We start from the raw sequence: 16634 nt of genomic DNA, 5'->3' as shown, positions 1-16634 counted from the left end.
ATTTTTGTTTTGTGTATGAAGTACTTGGCAACAAGAATTACAAAAATTAGCAATAATTTCAGTGGTCTTGTTATCATTGCAATTGTAACATGTATATTTAATGTCAAAACATAGGCAGTGTTCATAATGGTAAATAAGTATTTTGCAAGGTTTTCCCAAAATTCTGACACAAATTTAGATTCAAAGAACAAGTGAGACAGATTCTCACCTTCTTTTACACAGAAAAGAAAGAGTAAAGATTGAGTCTTAAGTATGACGAGACTGATAGTATGAGCAATTGTTGGCGCACCTTAAATCAATGTTTGTTTTATGAGGTTGTCCAACTCATGTTAAAAGCATTTACACTGTAACAAGAAGCACGTGTTCTATAGTGACAAAATTAAATAAAAGTACATTGAAAGACATGTAGTTTTTTTTTATGTATCAAGTATCGTCTATGGAGACGCAAATAACACCAATGTTTATGGTCGCCAGGGTTACAGTAATATAAAAAGCAGACGTCTGGGTTACAACCCCACTGGCCTCGAAACATTAAATAAAATGCCAAGAAAATACAAAATTGAATAGAAACCTTATCGTGAACAAAATTGCGATAAAACAAACAATTATCTTAGCAATGGTGTCGTACAAAAATATAAAGTTTCCAAATCCATACTCCATCGTTCCAGGTTATGGTTTGTATGATCTGTGCGCATCACGTTACACCCTACTATACACTACTGCACTACTAAAGTAACGTAAAGCATTTCGCTGCACCAGATATAATATCGGCTGAACTGTGTACGTGACCAAAAACATTTAGATTTACTTCCGATGGTTACATTTACATTTGAGTCATTTAGCAGACGCCTCTTATCCAGAGCAACGTACAGAAGCAATTAGGCTTAAATGCATTGCTCATGGGCACCAACATAATTTTCACATGTTTGGCTCGGGGATTCAAACCAGCATCCTTTCGGTTACTGTTGCACACTTAACTTTAGAAAAATGCCCTACACCCAACAGTGAAGTTAAACCATGATTGCCTTTTCTGATTGATTTCTAAATCCAATGATTACTTTTATTAAGTAGATCATGGCTTATTAGAATTAAACACATTATTTCAGAATTTATATTATAATCTTGTAAAGTGACTAGACAACAGGATAGATAAGACAGTAACAGCAGTATACTGTAGGTAGGGGTAAAGGATAGATAATAGACAGTAACAGCAGTATACTGTAGATAGGGATAAAGGATAGATAAGACAGTAACAGCAGTATACTGTAGGTAGGGGTAAAGGATAGATAATAGACAGTAACAGCAGTATACTGTAGGTAGGGGTAAAGCATAAATAATAGACAGTAACAGCAGTATATTGTAGGTAGGGGTAAAGGATAGATAATAGACAGTAACAGCAGTATAGTGTAGGTAGGGGTAAAGGATAGATAATAGACAGTAACAGCAGTATAGTGTAGGTAGGGGTAAAGGATAGATAATAGACAGTAACAGCAGTATACTGTAGGTAGGGGTAAAGCATAAATAATAGACAGTAACAGCAGTATATTGTAGGTAGGCGTAAAGGATAGATAATAGACAGTAACAACAGTATACTGTAGGTAGGGGTAAAGGATAGATAATAGACAGTAACAGCAGTATACTGTAGGTAGGGGTAAAGGATAGATAATAGACAGTAACAGCAGTATACTTACTGTATGTAATCAGTATATCATGTAGTAATCAAAAAAGTGTTAAACAAATCAAAATATATTTTATATTTGAGATTCTTCAAATAGCCACCCTTTGCCTTGATGACAGCTTTGCACACTCTTGGCATTCTCTTAACCAGCTTTATGAGGTAGTCACCTGGAATGTGTTTCAATTAACAGGTGTGCCTTGTTAAAAGTTAATTTGTGGATTTGATTTCCTACTTAATGCATTTGAGCCAATCAGTTGTGTTGTGACAAGGTAGGGTTGGTATACAGAAGAGCCATATTTGGTAAAATACCAAGTCCATATTATGGCAGAACAGCTCAAATAAGCAAAGAGAAATGACAGTCCATCATTACTTTAAGACATGAAGATCAGTCAATTCGGAAAATGTCAAGAACTTTGAAAGTTTCTTCATGTGCAGTCGCAATAAACCATCAAGCGCTATGATGAAACTGGCTCTCATGAGGACCACCACAGGAATGGAAGACCCAGAGTTATCACTGCTACAGAGGATAAGTTCATTAGAGTTACCTCTCTCAGAAACTGCAGCCCAAATAAATGCTTCACAGAGTTCAAGTAACAGAATTTTCTCAACATCAACTGTTCAGAGGAGACTGAGTGAATCAGGCCTTAATGGTCAAATTGCTCTAAAGAAACCACTCCTAAAAGACACCAATAAGAAGAAGAGACTTGCCAAGAAACACAAGCAATGGACATTAGACCGGTGGAAGTCTGTCCTTTGCTCTGTTGAGTGCAAATTTGTGATTTTTGGTTCCAACCGCTGTGCCTTTATGAGACGCAGAGTAGGTGAACAGATGATCTCCGCATGTGTGGTTCCCACCGTGAAGCATGGAGGGGGAGGTGTGATGGTGTGGAGGTGCTTTGCTGGTGACACAGTCTGTGATTTAAGGCACACTTAACCAGCGATTCTACAGTGATATGCCATCCCATCTGATTTGCGGTTAGTGGGACAATCAATTTTTTTCAACAGGCAACCCAACACACCTCCAGGCTGTGTAAGGTCTATTTGACCAAGAAGGAGAGTGATGGAGTGCTGCATCAAATGACGTGGCCTCCACAATCACCCGACATCAACCCAATTGAGATGGTTTGGGATGAGTTGGACTGCATATGTGGGAACTCCTTCAAGACAGTTGGCAAAGCATTCCAGGTGAAGCTGGTTGAGAGAATGCCAAGAGTGTGCAAAGCTGTCATCAAGGAAAAGGGTGGCTACTTTGGAGAATATAAAATGTATTTTGATTTGTTTAACACTTTTTTGATTACTACATGACTCCATATGTGTTATTTCACACTTGATGGCTTCACTACTATTTTACAATGTAGAAAATAGTAAAAATAAAGAAAAACCCTTGAATGACTGAAATATCATAGTTGCATAAGTATTCAGACCCTTTACTCAGTACTTTGTTGAAGCACCTTTGGCAGCGATTACAGCCTAGAGTCTTCTTGGGTATGACGCTACAAGCTTGGCACACCTGTATTTGGGGAGTTTCTCCCATTATTCTCTTCAGATAATCTCAAACTCTGTCAGGTTGGATGGGGAGCATTGCTGTGCAGCTAATTTCAGGTCTCTCCAGAGATGTTCGATCGGGTTCAAGTCTGAGCTCTGGCTTTGCCACTCAAGGACATTCAGAGACTTGTCCCAAAGCCACTCCTGCGTTGTCTTGGCTGTGTGCTTAGGGCTGTTGTCCTGTTGGAAGGTGAACCTTCACCCCAGTCTAAGGTTGTGAGCGCTCTGGAGCAGATTTGCATAAAGGATCTCTTTGTACTTTTCTCCGTTCATCTTTCCCTCGATCCTGACTAGTCTCCCAGTCCCTGTGCTGAAAGACATCCCCACAGCATGATGCTGCCACCACCATGCTTCACCGTAGGGATGGTGCCAGGTTTCCTCCAGACATGACGCTTGGCATTCAGGCCAAGAGTTCAACTTTGATTTCATCAGACCAGAGAATCTTGTTTTTCATGGTCTGAGAGTCTTTAGGTACCTTTTGGCAAACTCCCAAGCGGGCTGTCATGTGCCTTTTACTGAGGAGTGGCTTCCGTCTGGCCCACTCTACCATAAATGCCTGATTGGTGGAGTGCTGCAGATTGGTGGAGAGCTGCAGAGATGGTTTTCTTTCAGGAAGGATATCCCATCTCCACAGAGGAACTCTGGAGCTCTGTCAGAGTGACCATCGAGTTCTTGGTCACCAAGGCCCTTCTCCCCTAATTGCACAGTTTGGCCGGGCGGCCAGCTCAAGGAAGGTCACGCTGTCTGCTCTACTCTCAGCTCCACACAGCTTCAGTTGATTCCAGCACACACTTCACCACCCTCTCCCCTTCTCTCCATCTCCCTCTCCCCACCTCCCTATCCTCTTCTCTCTATCTTCCTCTCTTCTCTCTCTGTCTTCTCATGTCAACAGCATTACAACATCCTGACACGGATTCAAAGCAAATCACAGTTTACAATTGTCAAAAATGATCAACCATAACAACCACTCGCTTTTGGTGGCATGGTGTGTTTACAACACATAGCTTATAAGTGTTCATAACATAGCATTTATAACACAGTGTTCATAAGCTTATCATGGTGAAGTTGGCCCAGCACACGTAGCTACTTCAATTTTCACACCATGGATGAAATCCCAAGAACAATACACAGTGTGCTAAGTGTCAGACTCTATAAAGAAATAAAGAATGTCGCAGATTCTAATTATGTTCCCAAAAGTTTAATGGGTATAGCAACCAACGTTTCGGCAACGCAGTGCCTTCTCCAGGGTTGAGGTTTAAGGATCAGACTCAACATAAGGGTTAGCTAGCTAGCTAAAAAAACAAAGACCCTGTCTGACTCTGCATATGGTTGTGTCCAGGCAACACACCATGTAGCTGAATCAACTCCACTCCCCCATGTAGCCTAGCCTGGCTAATTGCTTTATTCCTTGGTCTCTGGCTCTTTCAACAGGCTAGCACTTGTTAGCTAGTGACTAACTAAGAATTATAATCATAGCCGGAGCCATGTATTTCTGTCTATATGCCGTCGGTCATCGTTAGCTAGTGACTAACTAAGAATTATAATCATAGCCAGAGCCATGTATTTCTGTCTATATGCCGTCGGTCATCGTTAGCTAGTGACTAACTAAGAATTATAATCATAGCCAGAGCCATGTATTTCTGTCTATATGCCGTCGGTCATCGTTAGCTAGTGACTAACTAAGAATTATAATCATAGCCAGAGCCATGTATTTCTGTCTATATGCCGTCGGTCATCGTTAGCTAGTGACTAACTAAGAATTATAATCATAGCCAGAGCCATGTATTTCTGTCTATATGCCGTCGGTCATCGTTAGCTAGTGACTAACTAAGAATTATAATCATAGCCAGAGCCATGTATTTCTGTCTATATGCCGTCGGTCATCGTTAGCTAGTGACTAACTAAGAATTATAATCATAGCCAGAGCCATGTATTTCTGTCTATATGCCGTCGGTCATCGTTAGCTAGTGACTAACTAAGAATTATAATCATAGCCAGAGCCATGTATTTCTGTCTATATGCCGTCGGTCATCGTTAGCTACATCGTCATCGTCATCGTTAGCTACATGGCTAGCTAGTTACCCACCGCCGTTCTGCTACAGAACTGGCTGATGTGAATATCTGGATGTGATGCCAAGTTAGGCTGGTTCAAGCTGATGCCAGGGCTGTTTATTTTTTGGGGCAATTTTTTTGTTGTTGTATGGTTTAAATGGTAAGAGCTAGGTAGCTAGATACATAGAGAGTACATCGTTGTTGGGCTCTCAATTTAGTGTTGTTAAATCATTAAAACTGCCTAGCTACAACTGTCTAAAACAGCTAACGTTAGCTAACAAGCTAGCTAATGATACAGCATCTAGCTGATAGAATCTAACGTTAATTAGCTAGCTATCAATCTACTACTTACACCACCATCGATTCACTTGGTCACCAGTCGGACGTCCAAACATTCACACTGGCAGAATATTATTTCATTATTTTCCTTCTCGATATAATAACCTCAGTTATTCTGAGTGATGATTCGAGATGCTGCTGTTTCTGTTGTTATTGATCCAGGAAGAGGCATCATGCGCATCACAAGCTGTCTCTGGCCACTTGCACCTGATTGGTCAATAAATGTCTTCGTCTCCGAGTACTCTGTCTCAAAGACTGTTTAGAAAGGTTGCTAAACGTGCCTCAAATTTGGCCAAATCATTGACATAAAAAACACTCGAAACACAGGAAAGTCTTCCCATTCTGTATGTTTATTACACATAATACATGTTTACTACACACATAATACATGTTTACTACACACATAATACATGTTTACCACACAACTCCAAAGTACAAGTAAGTAAGTACAAGTTATGGATAAAATATTAGGTCATCGCTATTGATAGTACATTACATTAGGCTACATAAAGATTGTATGGAGTCCTTAGGCACATAATAGATAGTGCTGTTCTTAATATTTTTACAACCAATTCTAGACAGCATTAGGATATACGTTCCCCTCATTGTCTCTCTGTCACACACACACACACACAAACACACACACACACACACACACTTTATCTCTTTTTCTCTACTCTTGACAGCAGATGCCCAGTCTGCAGGCTTCACACAGGGCTTTCTCATGGGGCCTCCTCGACACCTCCTCTTCTTCCTCCTCCTCCTCCTCCTCATCTTCCTCCTCCTCTTCCTCCTCCTCCTCTTCCTCCTCCTCATCCTCGTCGTAGCAGTTCTTCTTAATTTTTCCAAACAATCCAAGCAGTGCCTCCTCCACCTCGTTCTGGGAGAAACCTGGGAGTTCAAACTCTTCCCGGCAGCGTTTGCATGCCTGGCCGTACGGCCGCATCAGCACGGTCCCCCTGGCTGTCGTATCCCGTAGACGGTACCGGAACATTAGCACCACCCGTGCCGACCGCCACGTCTTAGAGCACCCACCACACTGGAACCTGAGGGAGAGAGAGGGGGAGGGGGGAAGGAGAGAGAGAGGGGGAGAGGGAGAGAGGGAGAGGGGGAGGGAGGGAGAGAGAGAGAGAGAGAGGGGGCGGGGAGAGTGAGAGAGAGAGAGAGAGAGAGAGGGGGGTGAGGGAGAGAGGTAGGGGAGGGAGAGAGAGAGAGAGAGTGGGAGAGAGGGAGAGAGGTAGAGGGGGAGAGAGAGAGAGGGGGGAGAGAGAGAGGGGGGGGAGAGGGAGAGAGATAGAGGGGGAGGGGAGAGAGGTAGAGGGGGAGAGAGAGAGAGAGAGTGGGGGAGAGTTAGAGGGGGAGAGAGAGAGAGAGGGGAGGGAGAGAGAGGTAGAGGGGGAGAGAGAGAGAGAGAGAGAGGGGGAGAGAGAGAGGTTGAGGGGGAGAGAGAGAGAGAGAAAGAGAGAATTTGAATGAAAGCATGTCTATCCATACATTTTAGACAAGTGGTCAGTTTCCACTGGTGCTGCAGTGCCAATCTTCTGAAAGTGTGAGCTCTACATGGAACTGAGTCCGGAAACCACAGGCATACACAACACATAACAAGCATAAAGACAATGACAGTAAGAGAAAGAGATACCTACCGTCCATAGGCACAGTGGCTGTACATCTTCCATCCTCTCCTCCTCTCCTCCTTGGTGAGTGCTTCTGTCAGGCCATAGTTGAAGTGGAAGGCCCACTGGTCACTGCTGTCCAACTCCTCATCCAACATCTCCTCAAAACACTCTGACCACAGGGTGGGTGTCCAGTCTGGGTTACACACACACACACACACACACACACACACACACACACACAATAACAAGCACACACACAGACAAACATGCAAGCGCACGTATGCAAACACACACACACACTTAGACAGGACCGGACTAGTTCGGATAGTGCAGCAAGGGCTTAGCTATTAAATAACTTTCCTGATTAATGCATATCAAAAAGCCTAGACCTACTTCCTTTATGCAAATAAATAAATAAACAAACAAGATAGATCACAGATCATATGTCCAAAACAAAAACGGCATAATAGGATAAAAGAAAGTAAATAAAAAGTATTCATTGCGTACCTGTGCTCATGATCATCAATGTCGGAGAACAAATGGAAAAAAAATGCTGTTGAAGAACAAATTATCTATTTGTGTGGTTATGATATTGTCCGGTATGAGCTGAATATTTTATATGGTCCTGCTGGTATTCCCCTGACGTTGAGATTTGGAAAACGAAACTTAACGTCTGTTTTCTCTTCCCCACAGCCCAGTCCTTACGCAGTATGCAGTCTGTCGCTGTGCCCTATTGAAGACCAGCCCTTTCAGCACAGAGTGTCCATTATATTTACCAGGGACCTCATGTATCAATATTGCGTAGAAACTATTCTAAAATATTACATAAAAAAGTGTAATTTATCAAACAATCCTACGAGCGCCATAATGTACACCGATAGGAGATAACCATTAATAAATACAAATTGTTCTCAGCCTCAGTGCTTGTGCACGACCTAGGCTATTTGGATTTCGAAACGCTTCTATTTAACCAGATATGGTGAAAATCATACATTTAAAGCCCGTGGGGAATATCCAGATTTTATTTTTTACATTTATATATATTTTTTTTATCTTTTGTTCTTATTTATTTATATATATTTTTTATTATTATATATTTTTTTGTGTGGAATACACCTTTTTCCAATACATGACAAATTTACATAACGCACAGATGCACGCTACTCTTGGTGGCAGTAACATGCTGACCACACCGCTCTCGTCGCGTGCGCGAGCGTTTCAACATAAATGTTATTTAATCATTGCACCCTTACTGCTCACGTGCGGTCTGCGTTGCCAGGTGCTAGCTAACATTTAAGTTGCTTCTGTTTGTGGCGCAGAACGCTCTGCAAGTCCTGCCTCTCCCATCTCTTTATTGGTTTATAGAAGCAGATACCCACATGCCATCTCCTCATTGGTTATACCCACATGGCTTATTGAAAGATGAACTGAGGTCAGTAGTCATGATGGAAATTGTTAGTGTTCAAAAACTGGAGAGTTGAGACCAAATCACGGACGTTGGACAGAGTGGATTTCAGTTGTAACAAAAGACAGTTTTAATGAGTCAGAGATATCTTGTCCCGCAGTTTTACGTGCACGGACCTAGTTCACATAACTCGGCAAGGAGCCAGGTGAAAAAGAGACCTATACAACGGTTACATTCATTTTAATACATAGAATAAAGTAGGTGGAGTCTTGTCGTTTCGGTCTTCTTGACTGGTCGGAGGGTTGGAGGCGGGCCTTGCTCTAGCCAGAGCAGAAGCCCCATTGGTGCACAGCAGAGCCTTATCCTGAGCATCCGACCAATAGAGGGGGTCAGTCTTGTGGCTGGGTGTATGTGTTCTTACGACGGACTGTCTTTGTTTATATGAGCTATGTGTATGAATACTTATATAACAAAATATTATTAGATGCTAATCTCAATATAATGTCCAAAGAAGAAAAAGCCAAGAAGTAGGACAAATTAGGACAAATTAGCTAGCAACATTAAGCTAGCTAAATAGGACAAATTAGCTAGCAACATTAAGCTAGCTAAATAGGACAAATTAGCTTGCAACATCAAGCTAGCTAAATAGGACAAATTAGCTAGCAACATCAAGCTAGCTAAATAGGACAAATTAGCTAGCAACATTAAGCTAGCTAAATAGGACAAATTAGCTAGCAACATCAAGCTAGCTAAATAGGACAAATTAGCTAGCAACATCAAGCTAGCTAAATAGGACAAATTAGCTAGCAACTGCAAGCTAGCTAAATAGGACAAATTAGCTAGCAACTGCAAGCTAGCTAGCTAAATTGCCATAAATGTTTAATGCTTTTCGACCTGTCCCAAATTAATATAATTGGTTCAGAGTTTGTTTAGATATTTCAACCTGCATGTCGAGATTGCGTTTGGTTTGGGGGGACAAAATCAATTTGCGCAGGATGGCGCATGCGCGTGACCGGTTTGGGTATGTGTAAGAAAGACATCTTCATCTGCGCCCATTCAACATAGCCTACATTTACGTTTTTATTTCTTACAAACAAAATCATTTTGGGGGGGTTCTCATATGCTTACAATGATGTTTTGACTCGTGCTTGAAAACTCGCTAAGATTATATTTGGTTGTGATATTTGGAAAATGACTATTTTGGTTGCAGTATTTGTTAGCTAGAATGCTAACGCTCATTGATATAGGCTGTAGCAAAAGCTAGCCAAAGAGCCATTTTATTTAACGAGGCAAGTCAGTTAAGTACAAATTCTTGTTTTACAATGACGGCCTACCCGTCCCCTAACCCAGATGACGCTGGGCCAATTGTGCACCGCCCTATGGGACTCCCGACCACGGCCGGTTGTGATACAGCCCCGGATCGAACCATTGACGCCTCCAGCACTGAGATGCAGTGCCTTAGACCACTGCACCACGTTGGAGCCATTACACTGGTTGAAGTGTTTTTTTTTAACATGTAATGCAGTTGATTTGCGATGACACAAACATTATATTAAGCAAGACATTCATACGATCCTTCAAATCCAATTATAATCCAAAAGTAGTGTGAAATGCACTCATAAACAACATGTAAATAGGCTTTTTTTGCTGATGTTCTATAAGAACTCTCCCTTGTTCTGCCACCAATTTGTGCGCATGGCCCTCGTGCGGCAATGTTTGAAAACACAAAATGGGCTCCATATGCAGACCTAAGCTTGTCACCTGTTTTTCTTCCTTCAGGCAGTGTTTTCCATAAGTACATGGAGAAGTCAGCTAAATAGAAAAAGAAGCCAGCCAGGGCGTTACAAAGAAAGCAAACTCTATTTTAGTGTCCTTGATTCCATCCATCTTGCCTTGATTCCCATTCAAAATACACAGCTAAATTATTGAATACTTTAACGACTTTATCTCCCAGATTGGTAACATTTGTTGTGGTATTGTGTAGAAAGACATGACTTTACAATTAAAATGACTGAAAATGTATGAATTCAGTGTATTGTTAATTGTTTTGGATATTATCTAGTCCTAGGACTATATGATAACCTTTTTGTACCATTAAACTTGTCTCCTCTTGATATTAAAGTCATATTTACAGTTTTACTGCAAGATATGAAATGCCACAATGTTTGTTTTTCAAAATATTTATTTTATTTTCTCTCCTGCTGTGGAGAGCCAATGTGTCGTTTTGTAATTTGGGTGAACTATCCCTTTAAAAGTTTGGCCTGTCAATCAATCACTGTAGGTGGGATTGTCAGGGGAGGTGGCATGATGTTTGTCTGGTGACATTTGTCTGGTGAAGTCCACAAAGCAAATATTGCATATGTAACCGATGTGAAATGGCTAGCTAGTTAGCAGGGTGAGCACTAATAGCGTTTCAATCGGTGACGTCACTCGCTCTGAGACCTTGAAGTAGTTGTTCCCCCTTGCTCTGAGACCTTGAAGTAGTTGTTCCCCCTTGCTCTGAGACCTTGAAGTAGTTGTTCCCCCTTGCTCTGAGACCTTGAAGTAGTTGTTCCCCCTTGCTCTGCAAGGGCTGTGGCTTTTGTGGAGCGATGGGTAATGATGCTTCGATAGTGACTGTTGTCGATGTGTGCAGACGGTCCCTGGTGAAAGAGGGATGCTGGTGAATGATGTATGCCTCACAGGTGTAGTTCCCAGCATCCTCCTTGGTGACATTGTTGATGATGAGGGTGGCCCTTACATTTGTTAGATTGTAACTGGACAACCATTTGTTTGTATTGCTTTTAATCTTTTTAATGAATGTATCTTTGTTCTAGCTAGCTATTTGTTTAGGTAGCTATCAAGTAAACACCAAATGGTTGTTCCATGTGTTGGAGGTCGCCCCTGGAGGGCCAGCTGCAACCCCCCCCCCCCCCCCCCCCCCCCCTCCCCCGGATGAAGTCAGCATTCTCAATCCCATGGTTGCATCTCAGCCTGCCCTCCTGACCTACCATAGTTTTCCATTGTATGGCTACAGGTGCTTCACCATGACAACACAACATGCAGATAGGCAAGTTGTTGCATGTAAACAGAGTTGAAGGGGATAGTTTGAACATTCATAAACCATATATAGTTGACAGGTGGCCAAAAGCAGTGTTACTGACCACAATTCTTTCATTTTCAAATAAACCTCTGAACCCAAAGGCCAATAACCTTTACTCCGGTCTACCTATGCAAATAGAGATGGTAGATAAACCTCATATACAACATACCGTAGAATATGATAGGTCTAGCCTCATATACAACATACTGTAGAATATGATAGGTCTAGCCTCATATACAACATACTGTAGAATATGATAGGTCTAGCCTCATATACAACATACCGTAGAATATGATAGGTCTAGCCTCATATACAACATACCGTAGAATATGATAGGTCTAGCCTCATATACAACATACCGTAGAATATGATAGGTCTAGCCTCATATACAACATACTGTAGAATATGATAGGTCTAGCCTCATATACAACATACTGTAGAATATGATAGGTCTAGCCTCATATACAACATACCGTAGAATATGATAGGTCTAGCCTCATATACAACATACCGTAGAATATGATAGGTCTAGCCTCATATACAACATACCGTAGAATATGATAGGTCTAGCCTCATATACAACATACCGTAGAATATGATAGGTCTAGCCTCATATACAACATACTGTAGAATATGATAGGTCTAGCCTCATATACAACATACTGTAGAATATGATAGGTCTAGCCTCATATACAAGAATATGATAGGTCTAGCCTCATATACAAGAATATGATAGGTCTAGCCTCATATACAAGAATATGATAGGTGTAGCCTCATATACAAGAATATGATAGGTGTAGCCTCATATACAAGAATATGATAGGTCTAGCCTCATATACAAGAATATGATAGGTGTAGCCTCATATACAAGAATATGATAGGTGTAGCCTCATATACAAGAATATGATAGGTGTAGCCTCATATACAACGTACTATAGAATATGATAGGTGTAGCCTCATATACAAGAATATGATAGGTCTAGCCTCATCGCATGCTCATTGATTTACAACAGAAATCGCACTTAATTCCCATGCATAAGTTCTCTTATATTCTTCTAGAAGGCGGGAGAAAGACAGTGGTTGGGAACTTTGTTCTGTCAATCAAATGACGCAGAATGAACACTTCCTTTCTCTTCTGTACAGGACCACAACCACGGACAGATGAAATGACAGTGAGATGAAGCCATGACCTTTTAACCTTTTCTTACAATCCAGAATCCTGAGAAGAGACAACAGAGAAACCAACAGGCAGACAAACGAACAACAAACCAATTTGAGGAGGAAGGATAGAGTGTATTTTAGAGACAGACAGACAGACCGTGGGATCGATCACGTGTTGGACAAAAGCAGTGGTGTTGACCACAATCTTTTCATTTTCACATAAACCTCTGAGTGAACACGGGTATTCCATTGTCTTCTTTACCGAAACCACAGACAGAGGAAATGACAGTGAGACGAAGCTTGACTATGACCTTGTAATAACACATGACAAGACCTCAACCACTTCCTTGTCTAACCTCTAACCCCTGCTGTACACTTCCTTGTCTAACTTCTAACCCTTGCTGTACACTTCCTTGTCTAACCTCTAACCCCTGCTGTACACTTCATTGTCTAACCTCTAACCCCTGCTGTACACTTCCTTGTCTAACCTCTAACCCCTGCTGTACACTTCCTTGTCTAACCTCTAACCCCTGCTGTACACTTCCTTGTCTAACCTCTAACCCCTGCTGTACACTTCCTTGTCTAACCTCTAACCCCTGCTGTACTATCTAGACCAGACTGGGAGGAGTTAGTTGAGTCTGGAGGGGATTAAACATTAAATAAAACACAGACACACATGTTTTGTATTATTGGTATTATTATTACCTAAAATTGATTTCAATTCAAAATCCTATTTTCCTTAACCCTAACCCTAAACTAAACCCTAACCCCTAAATCTAAACCATAACCCTAAACTAAACCCTAACTCCTAAACCCTAACTCTAATTGTAATCATAACCCCTAAGAATAGCCTTTGTCCTGGGAAATGTCCCCATGAGGGAGAATGTTCCTTGTGGGGATTTCAGGTACCCCATGAGCATAGTAACACAAGCACATACACACACAGTAGATGGCAGGGTTGTACAGTAGATGGCAGGGTTGTACAGTAGATGGCAGTGTTGTACAGTAGATGGCAGCGTTGTACAGTAGATGGCAGTGTTGTACAGTAGATGGCAACAGTAGATGGATGTGTTGTACAGTAGATGGCAGTGTTGTATAGTAGATGGCAGCGTTGTACAGTAGATGGCAGCGTTGTACATTAGATGGATGTGTTGTACAGTAGATGGCAGTGTTGTACAGTAGATGGCAGCGTTGTACAGTAGATGGATGTGTTGTACAGTAGATGGCAGCGTTGTACAGTAGATGGATGTGTTGTACAGTAGATGGCAGCGTTGTATAGTAGATGGCAGTGTTGTACAGTAGATGGCAGCGTTGTACAGTAGATGGCAGTGTTGTACAGTAGATGGCAGTGTTGTACAGTAGATGGCAGCGTTGTATAGTAGATGGCAGCGTTGTACAGTAGATGGCAGCGTTGTACAGTAGATGGCAGCGTTGTACAGTAGATGGATGTGTTGTACAGTAGAAGGCAGTGTTGTACAGTAGATGGCAGCGTTGTACAGTAGATGGATGTGTTGTACAGTAGATGGCAGCGTTGTATAGTAGATGGCAGCGTTGTACAGTAGATGGCAGCGTTGTACAGTAGATGGCAGCGTTGTACAGTATATGGCAGTGTTGTACAGTAGATGGCAGCGTTGAACAGTAGATGGCAGCGTTGTACAGTAGATGGCAGCGTTGTACAGTAGATGGCAGCGTTGTACAGTAGATGGCAGCGTTGTACAGTAGATGGCAGCGTTGTACAGTAGATGGATGTGTTGTACAGTAGATGGCAGCGTTGTACAGTAGATGGATGTGTTGTACAGTAGATGGCAGCGTTGTATAGTAGATGGCAGTGTTGTACAGTAGATGGCAGGGTTGTACAGTAGATGGCAGTGTTGTACAGTAGATGGCAGTGTTGTACAGTAGATGGATGTGTTGTACAGTAGATGGCAGCGTTGTACAGTAGATGGCAGTGTTGTACAGTAGATGGATGTGTTGTACAGTAGATGGCAGCGTTGTATAGTAGATGGCAGCGTTGTACAGTAGATGGCAGCGTTGTACAGTAGATGGCAGCGTTGTACAGTAGATGGATGTGTTGTACAGTAGATGGCAGCGTTGTACAGTAGATGGATGTGTTGTACAGTAGATGGCAGCGTTGTATAGTAGATGGCAGCGTTGTACAGTAGATGGCAGCGTTGTACAGTAGATGGCAGCGTTGTACAGTATATGGCAGTGTTGTACAGTAGATGGCAGCGTTGAACAGTAGATGGCAGCGTTGTACAGTAGATGGCAGCGTTGTACAGTAGATGGCAGCGTTGAACAGTAGATGGCAGCGTTGTACAGTAGATGGATGTGTTGTACAGTAGATGGCAGTGTTGTACAGTAGATGGATGTGTTGTACAGTAGAAGGCAGTGTTGTACAGTAGATGGCAGCGTTGTATAGTAGATGGATGTGTTGTACAGTAGATGGCAGTGTTGTACAGTAGATGGCAGTGTTGTACAGTAGATGGATGTGTTGTACAGTAGATGGCAGTGTTGTACAGTAGATGGCAGTGTTGTACAGTAGATGGCAGCGTTGTACAGTAGATGGAAGTGTTGTACAGTAGATGGATGTGTTGTACAGTAGATGGCAGCGTTGTACAGTAGATGGATGTGTTGTACAGTAGATGGCAGTGTTGTACAGTAGATGGCAGTGTTGTACAGTAGATGGATGTGTTGTACAGTAGATGGAAGTGTTGTACAGTAGATGGCAACAGTAGATGGATGTGTTGTACAGTAGATGGCAGTGTTGTACAGTAGATGGCAGTGTTGTACAGTAGATGGATGTGTTGTACAGTAGATGGCAGTGTTGTACAGTAGATGGCAGCGTTGTACAGTAGATGGCAACAGTAGATGGATGTGTTGTACAGTAGATGGCAGTGTTGTACAGTAGATGGAAGTGTTGTACAGTAGATGGCAGCGTTGTACAGTAGATGGCAGTGTTGTACAGTAGATGGATGTGTAGTTTATGGTGTCGCTGTTTTATTAAGTTCAGGCCCAGAGTTTTACCTCATAATACTCTATGCCACTCTGCTCACAAGCACCCACCCCCACACACCTACCCACTAACCCACACACCCACACCCACCCACTAACCCCCACACACCTACCCACTAACCCCCACACACCTACCCGCTAACCCACCCACACACACCTACCCACACACCTACCCACTAACCCACACACACCTACCCACTAACCCACACACCCACACCCACCCACCAACCCACACACTCACACAAGTCAGTGTCAGCTTTGGCCACATGACTTTATTACAATACATTTTTTGTTAAAACATGACATCTTAAACCACAATAGAATTTTAAAAGAGAACCTTATTTCTCCGCTGTGCTCTATCCCTTTAATTCTGATATTACGTACTGTCTCATTACAGTTATTAATCATAATGTAGATGACACAACCAATGCCTGGTGATAGGCTATCACCCATCCATCATATTTACACTAAGAGCCCTTATCATGAACTCGTTATTCAGAACTATATTCCCATACTAAGTGTTTTTTACAGAGTGTGTTCATGTACTTGGAAATGGTATTTACACGTCTTTGGTGTAGTGGACAGAAAGAGACAGACAGAGACAGACAGACAGACAGACAGAGACAGACAGACAGACAGAAAGAGACAGACAGACAGACAGAGACAGACAGAGACAGACAGACAGACAGACGAAAGAGACAGCCAGAGACAGCCAGACAGACAGCCAGAAAGAGACAGCCAGAG

General features: G+C 42.2%; 1 protein-coding gene across 1 annotated transcript; it reads right to left on the bottom strand.

Annotated features, from left to right (window-relative positions):
• Window positions 1–5945: 5945 nt before the first annotated feature.
• LOC139392228 (receptor-transporting protein 3-like) lies at window positions 5946–7904 on the bottom strand. Its single transcript, XM_071140063.1, has 3 exons — window positions 7738–7904; window positions 7258–7423; window positions 5946–6660 (listed from the first exon to the last, which is right to left on the bottom strand). The coding sequence occupies exons 1-3, from the start codon at window positions 7751–7753 to the stop codon at window positions 6288–6290; spliced, it is 555 nt and encodes a 184-aa protein (XP_070996164.1). The 5' UTR covers window positions 7754–7904; the 3' UTR covers window positions 5946–6287.
• Window positions 7905–16634: the final 8730 nt, after the last annotated feature.

The sequence above is a fragment of the Oncorhynchus clarkii genome, chromosome 32 (genome assembly GCF_045791955.1).
Source record: "Oncorhynchus clarkii lewisi isolate Uvic-CL-2024 chromosome 32, UVic_Ocla_1.0, whole genome shotgun sequence".
Classification (NCBI taxonomy): Eukaryota; Metazoa; Chordata; class Actinopteri; order Salmoniformes; family Salmonidae; genus Oncorhynchus; species Oncorhynchus clarkii.
Note: the sequence above shows the minus strand (reverse complement) of the source record. Positions and strands in the feature narration are given on the sequence as shown.

Coding starts and splice junctions, on each gene's coding strand:
- LOC139392228 (XM_071140063.1), bottom strand. Junction 6,661..7,257: donor AGCCACTGTGCCTATGGACG/GTAGGTATCTCT, acceptor TCTCTCCCTCAG/GTTCCAGTGTGGTGGGTGCT.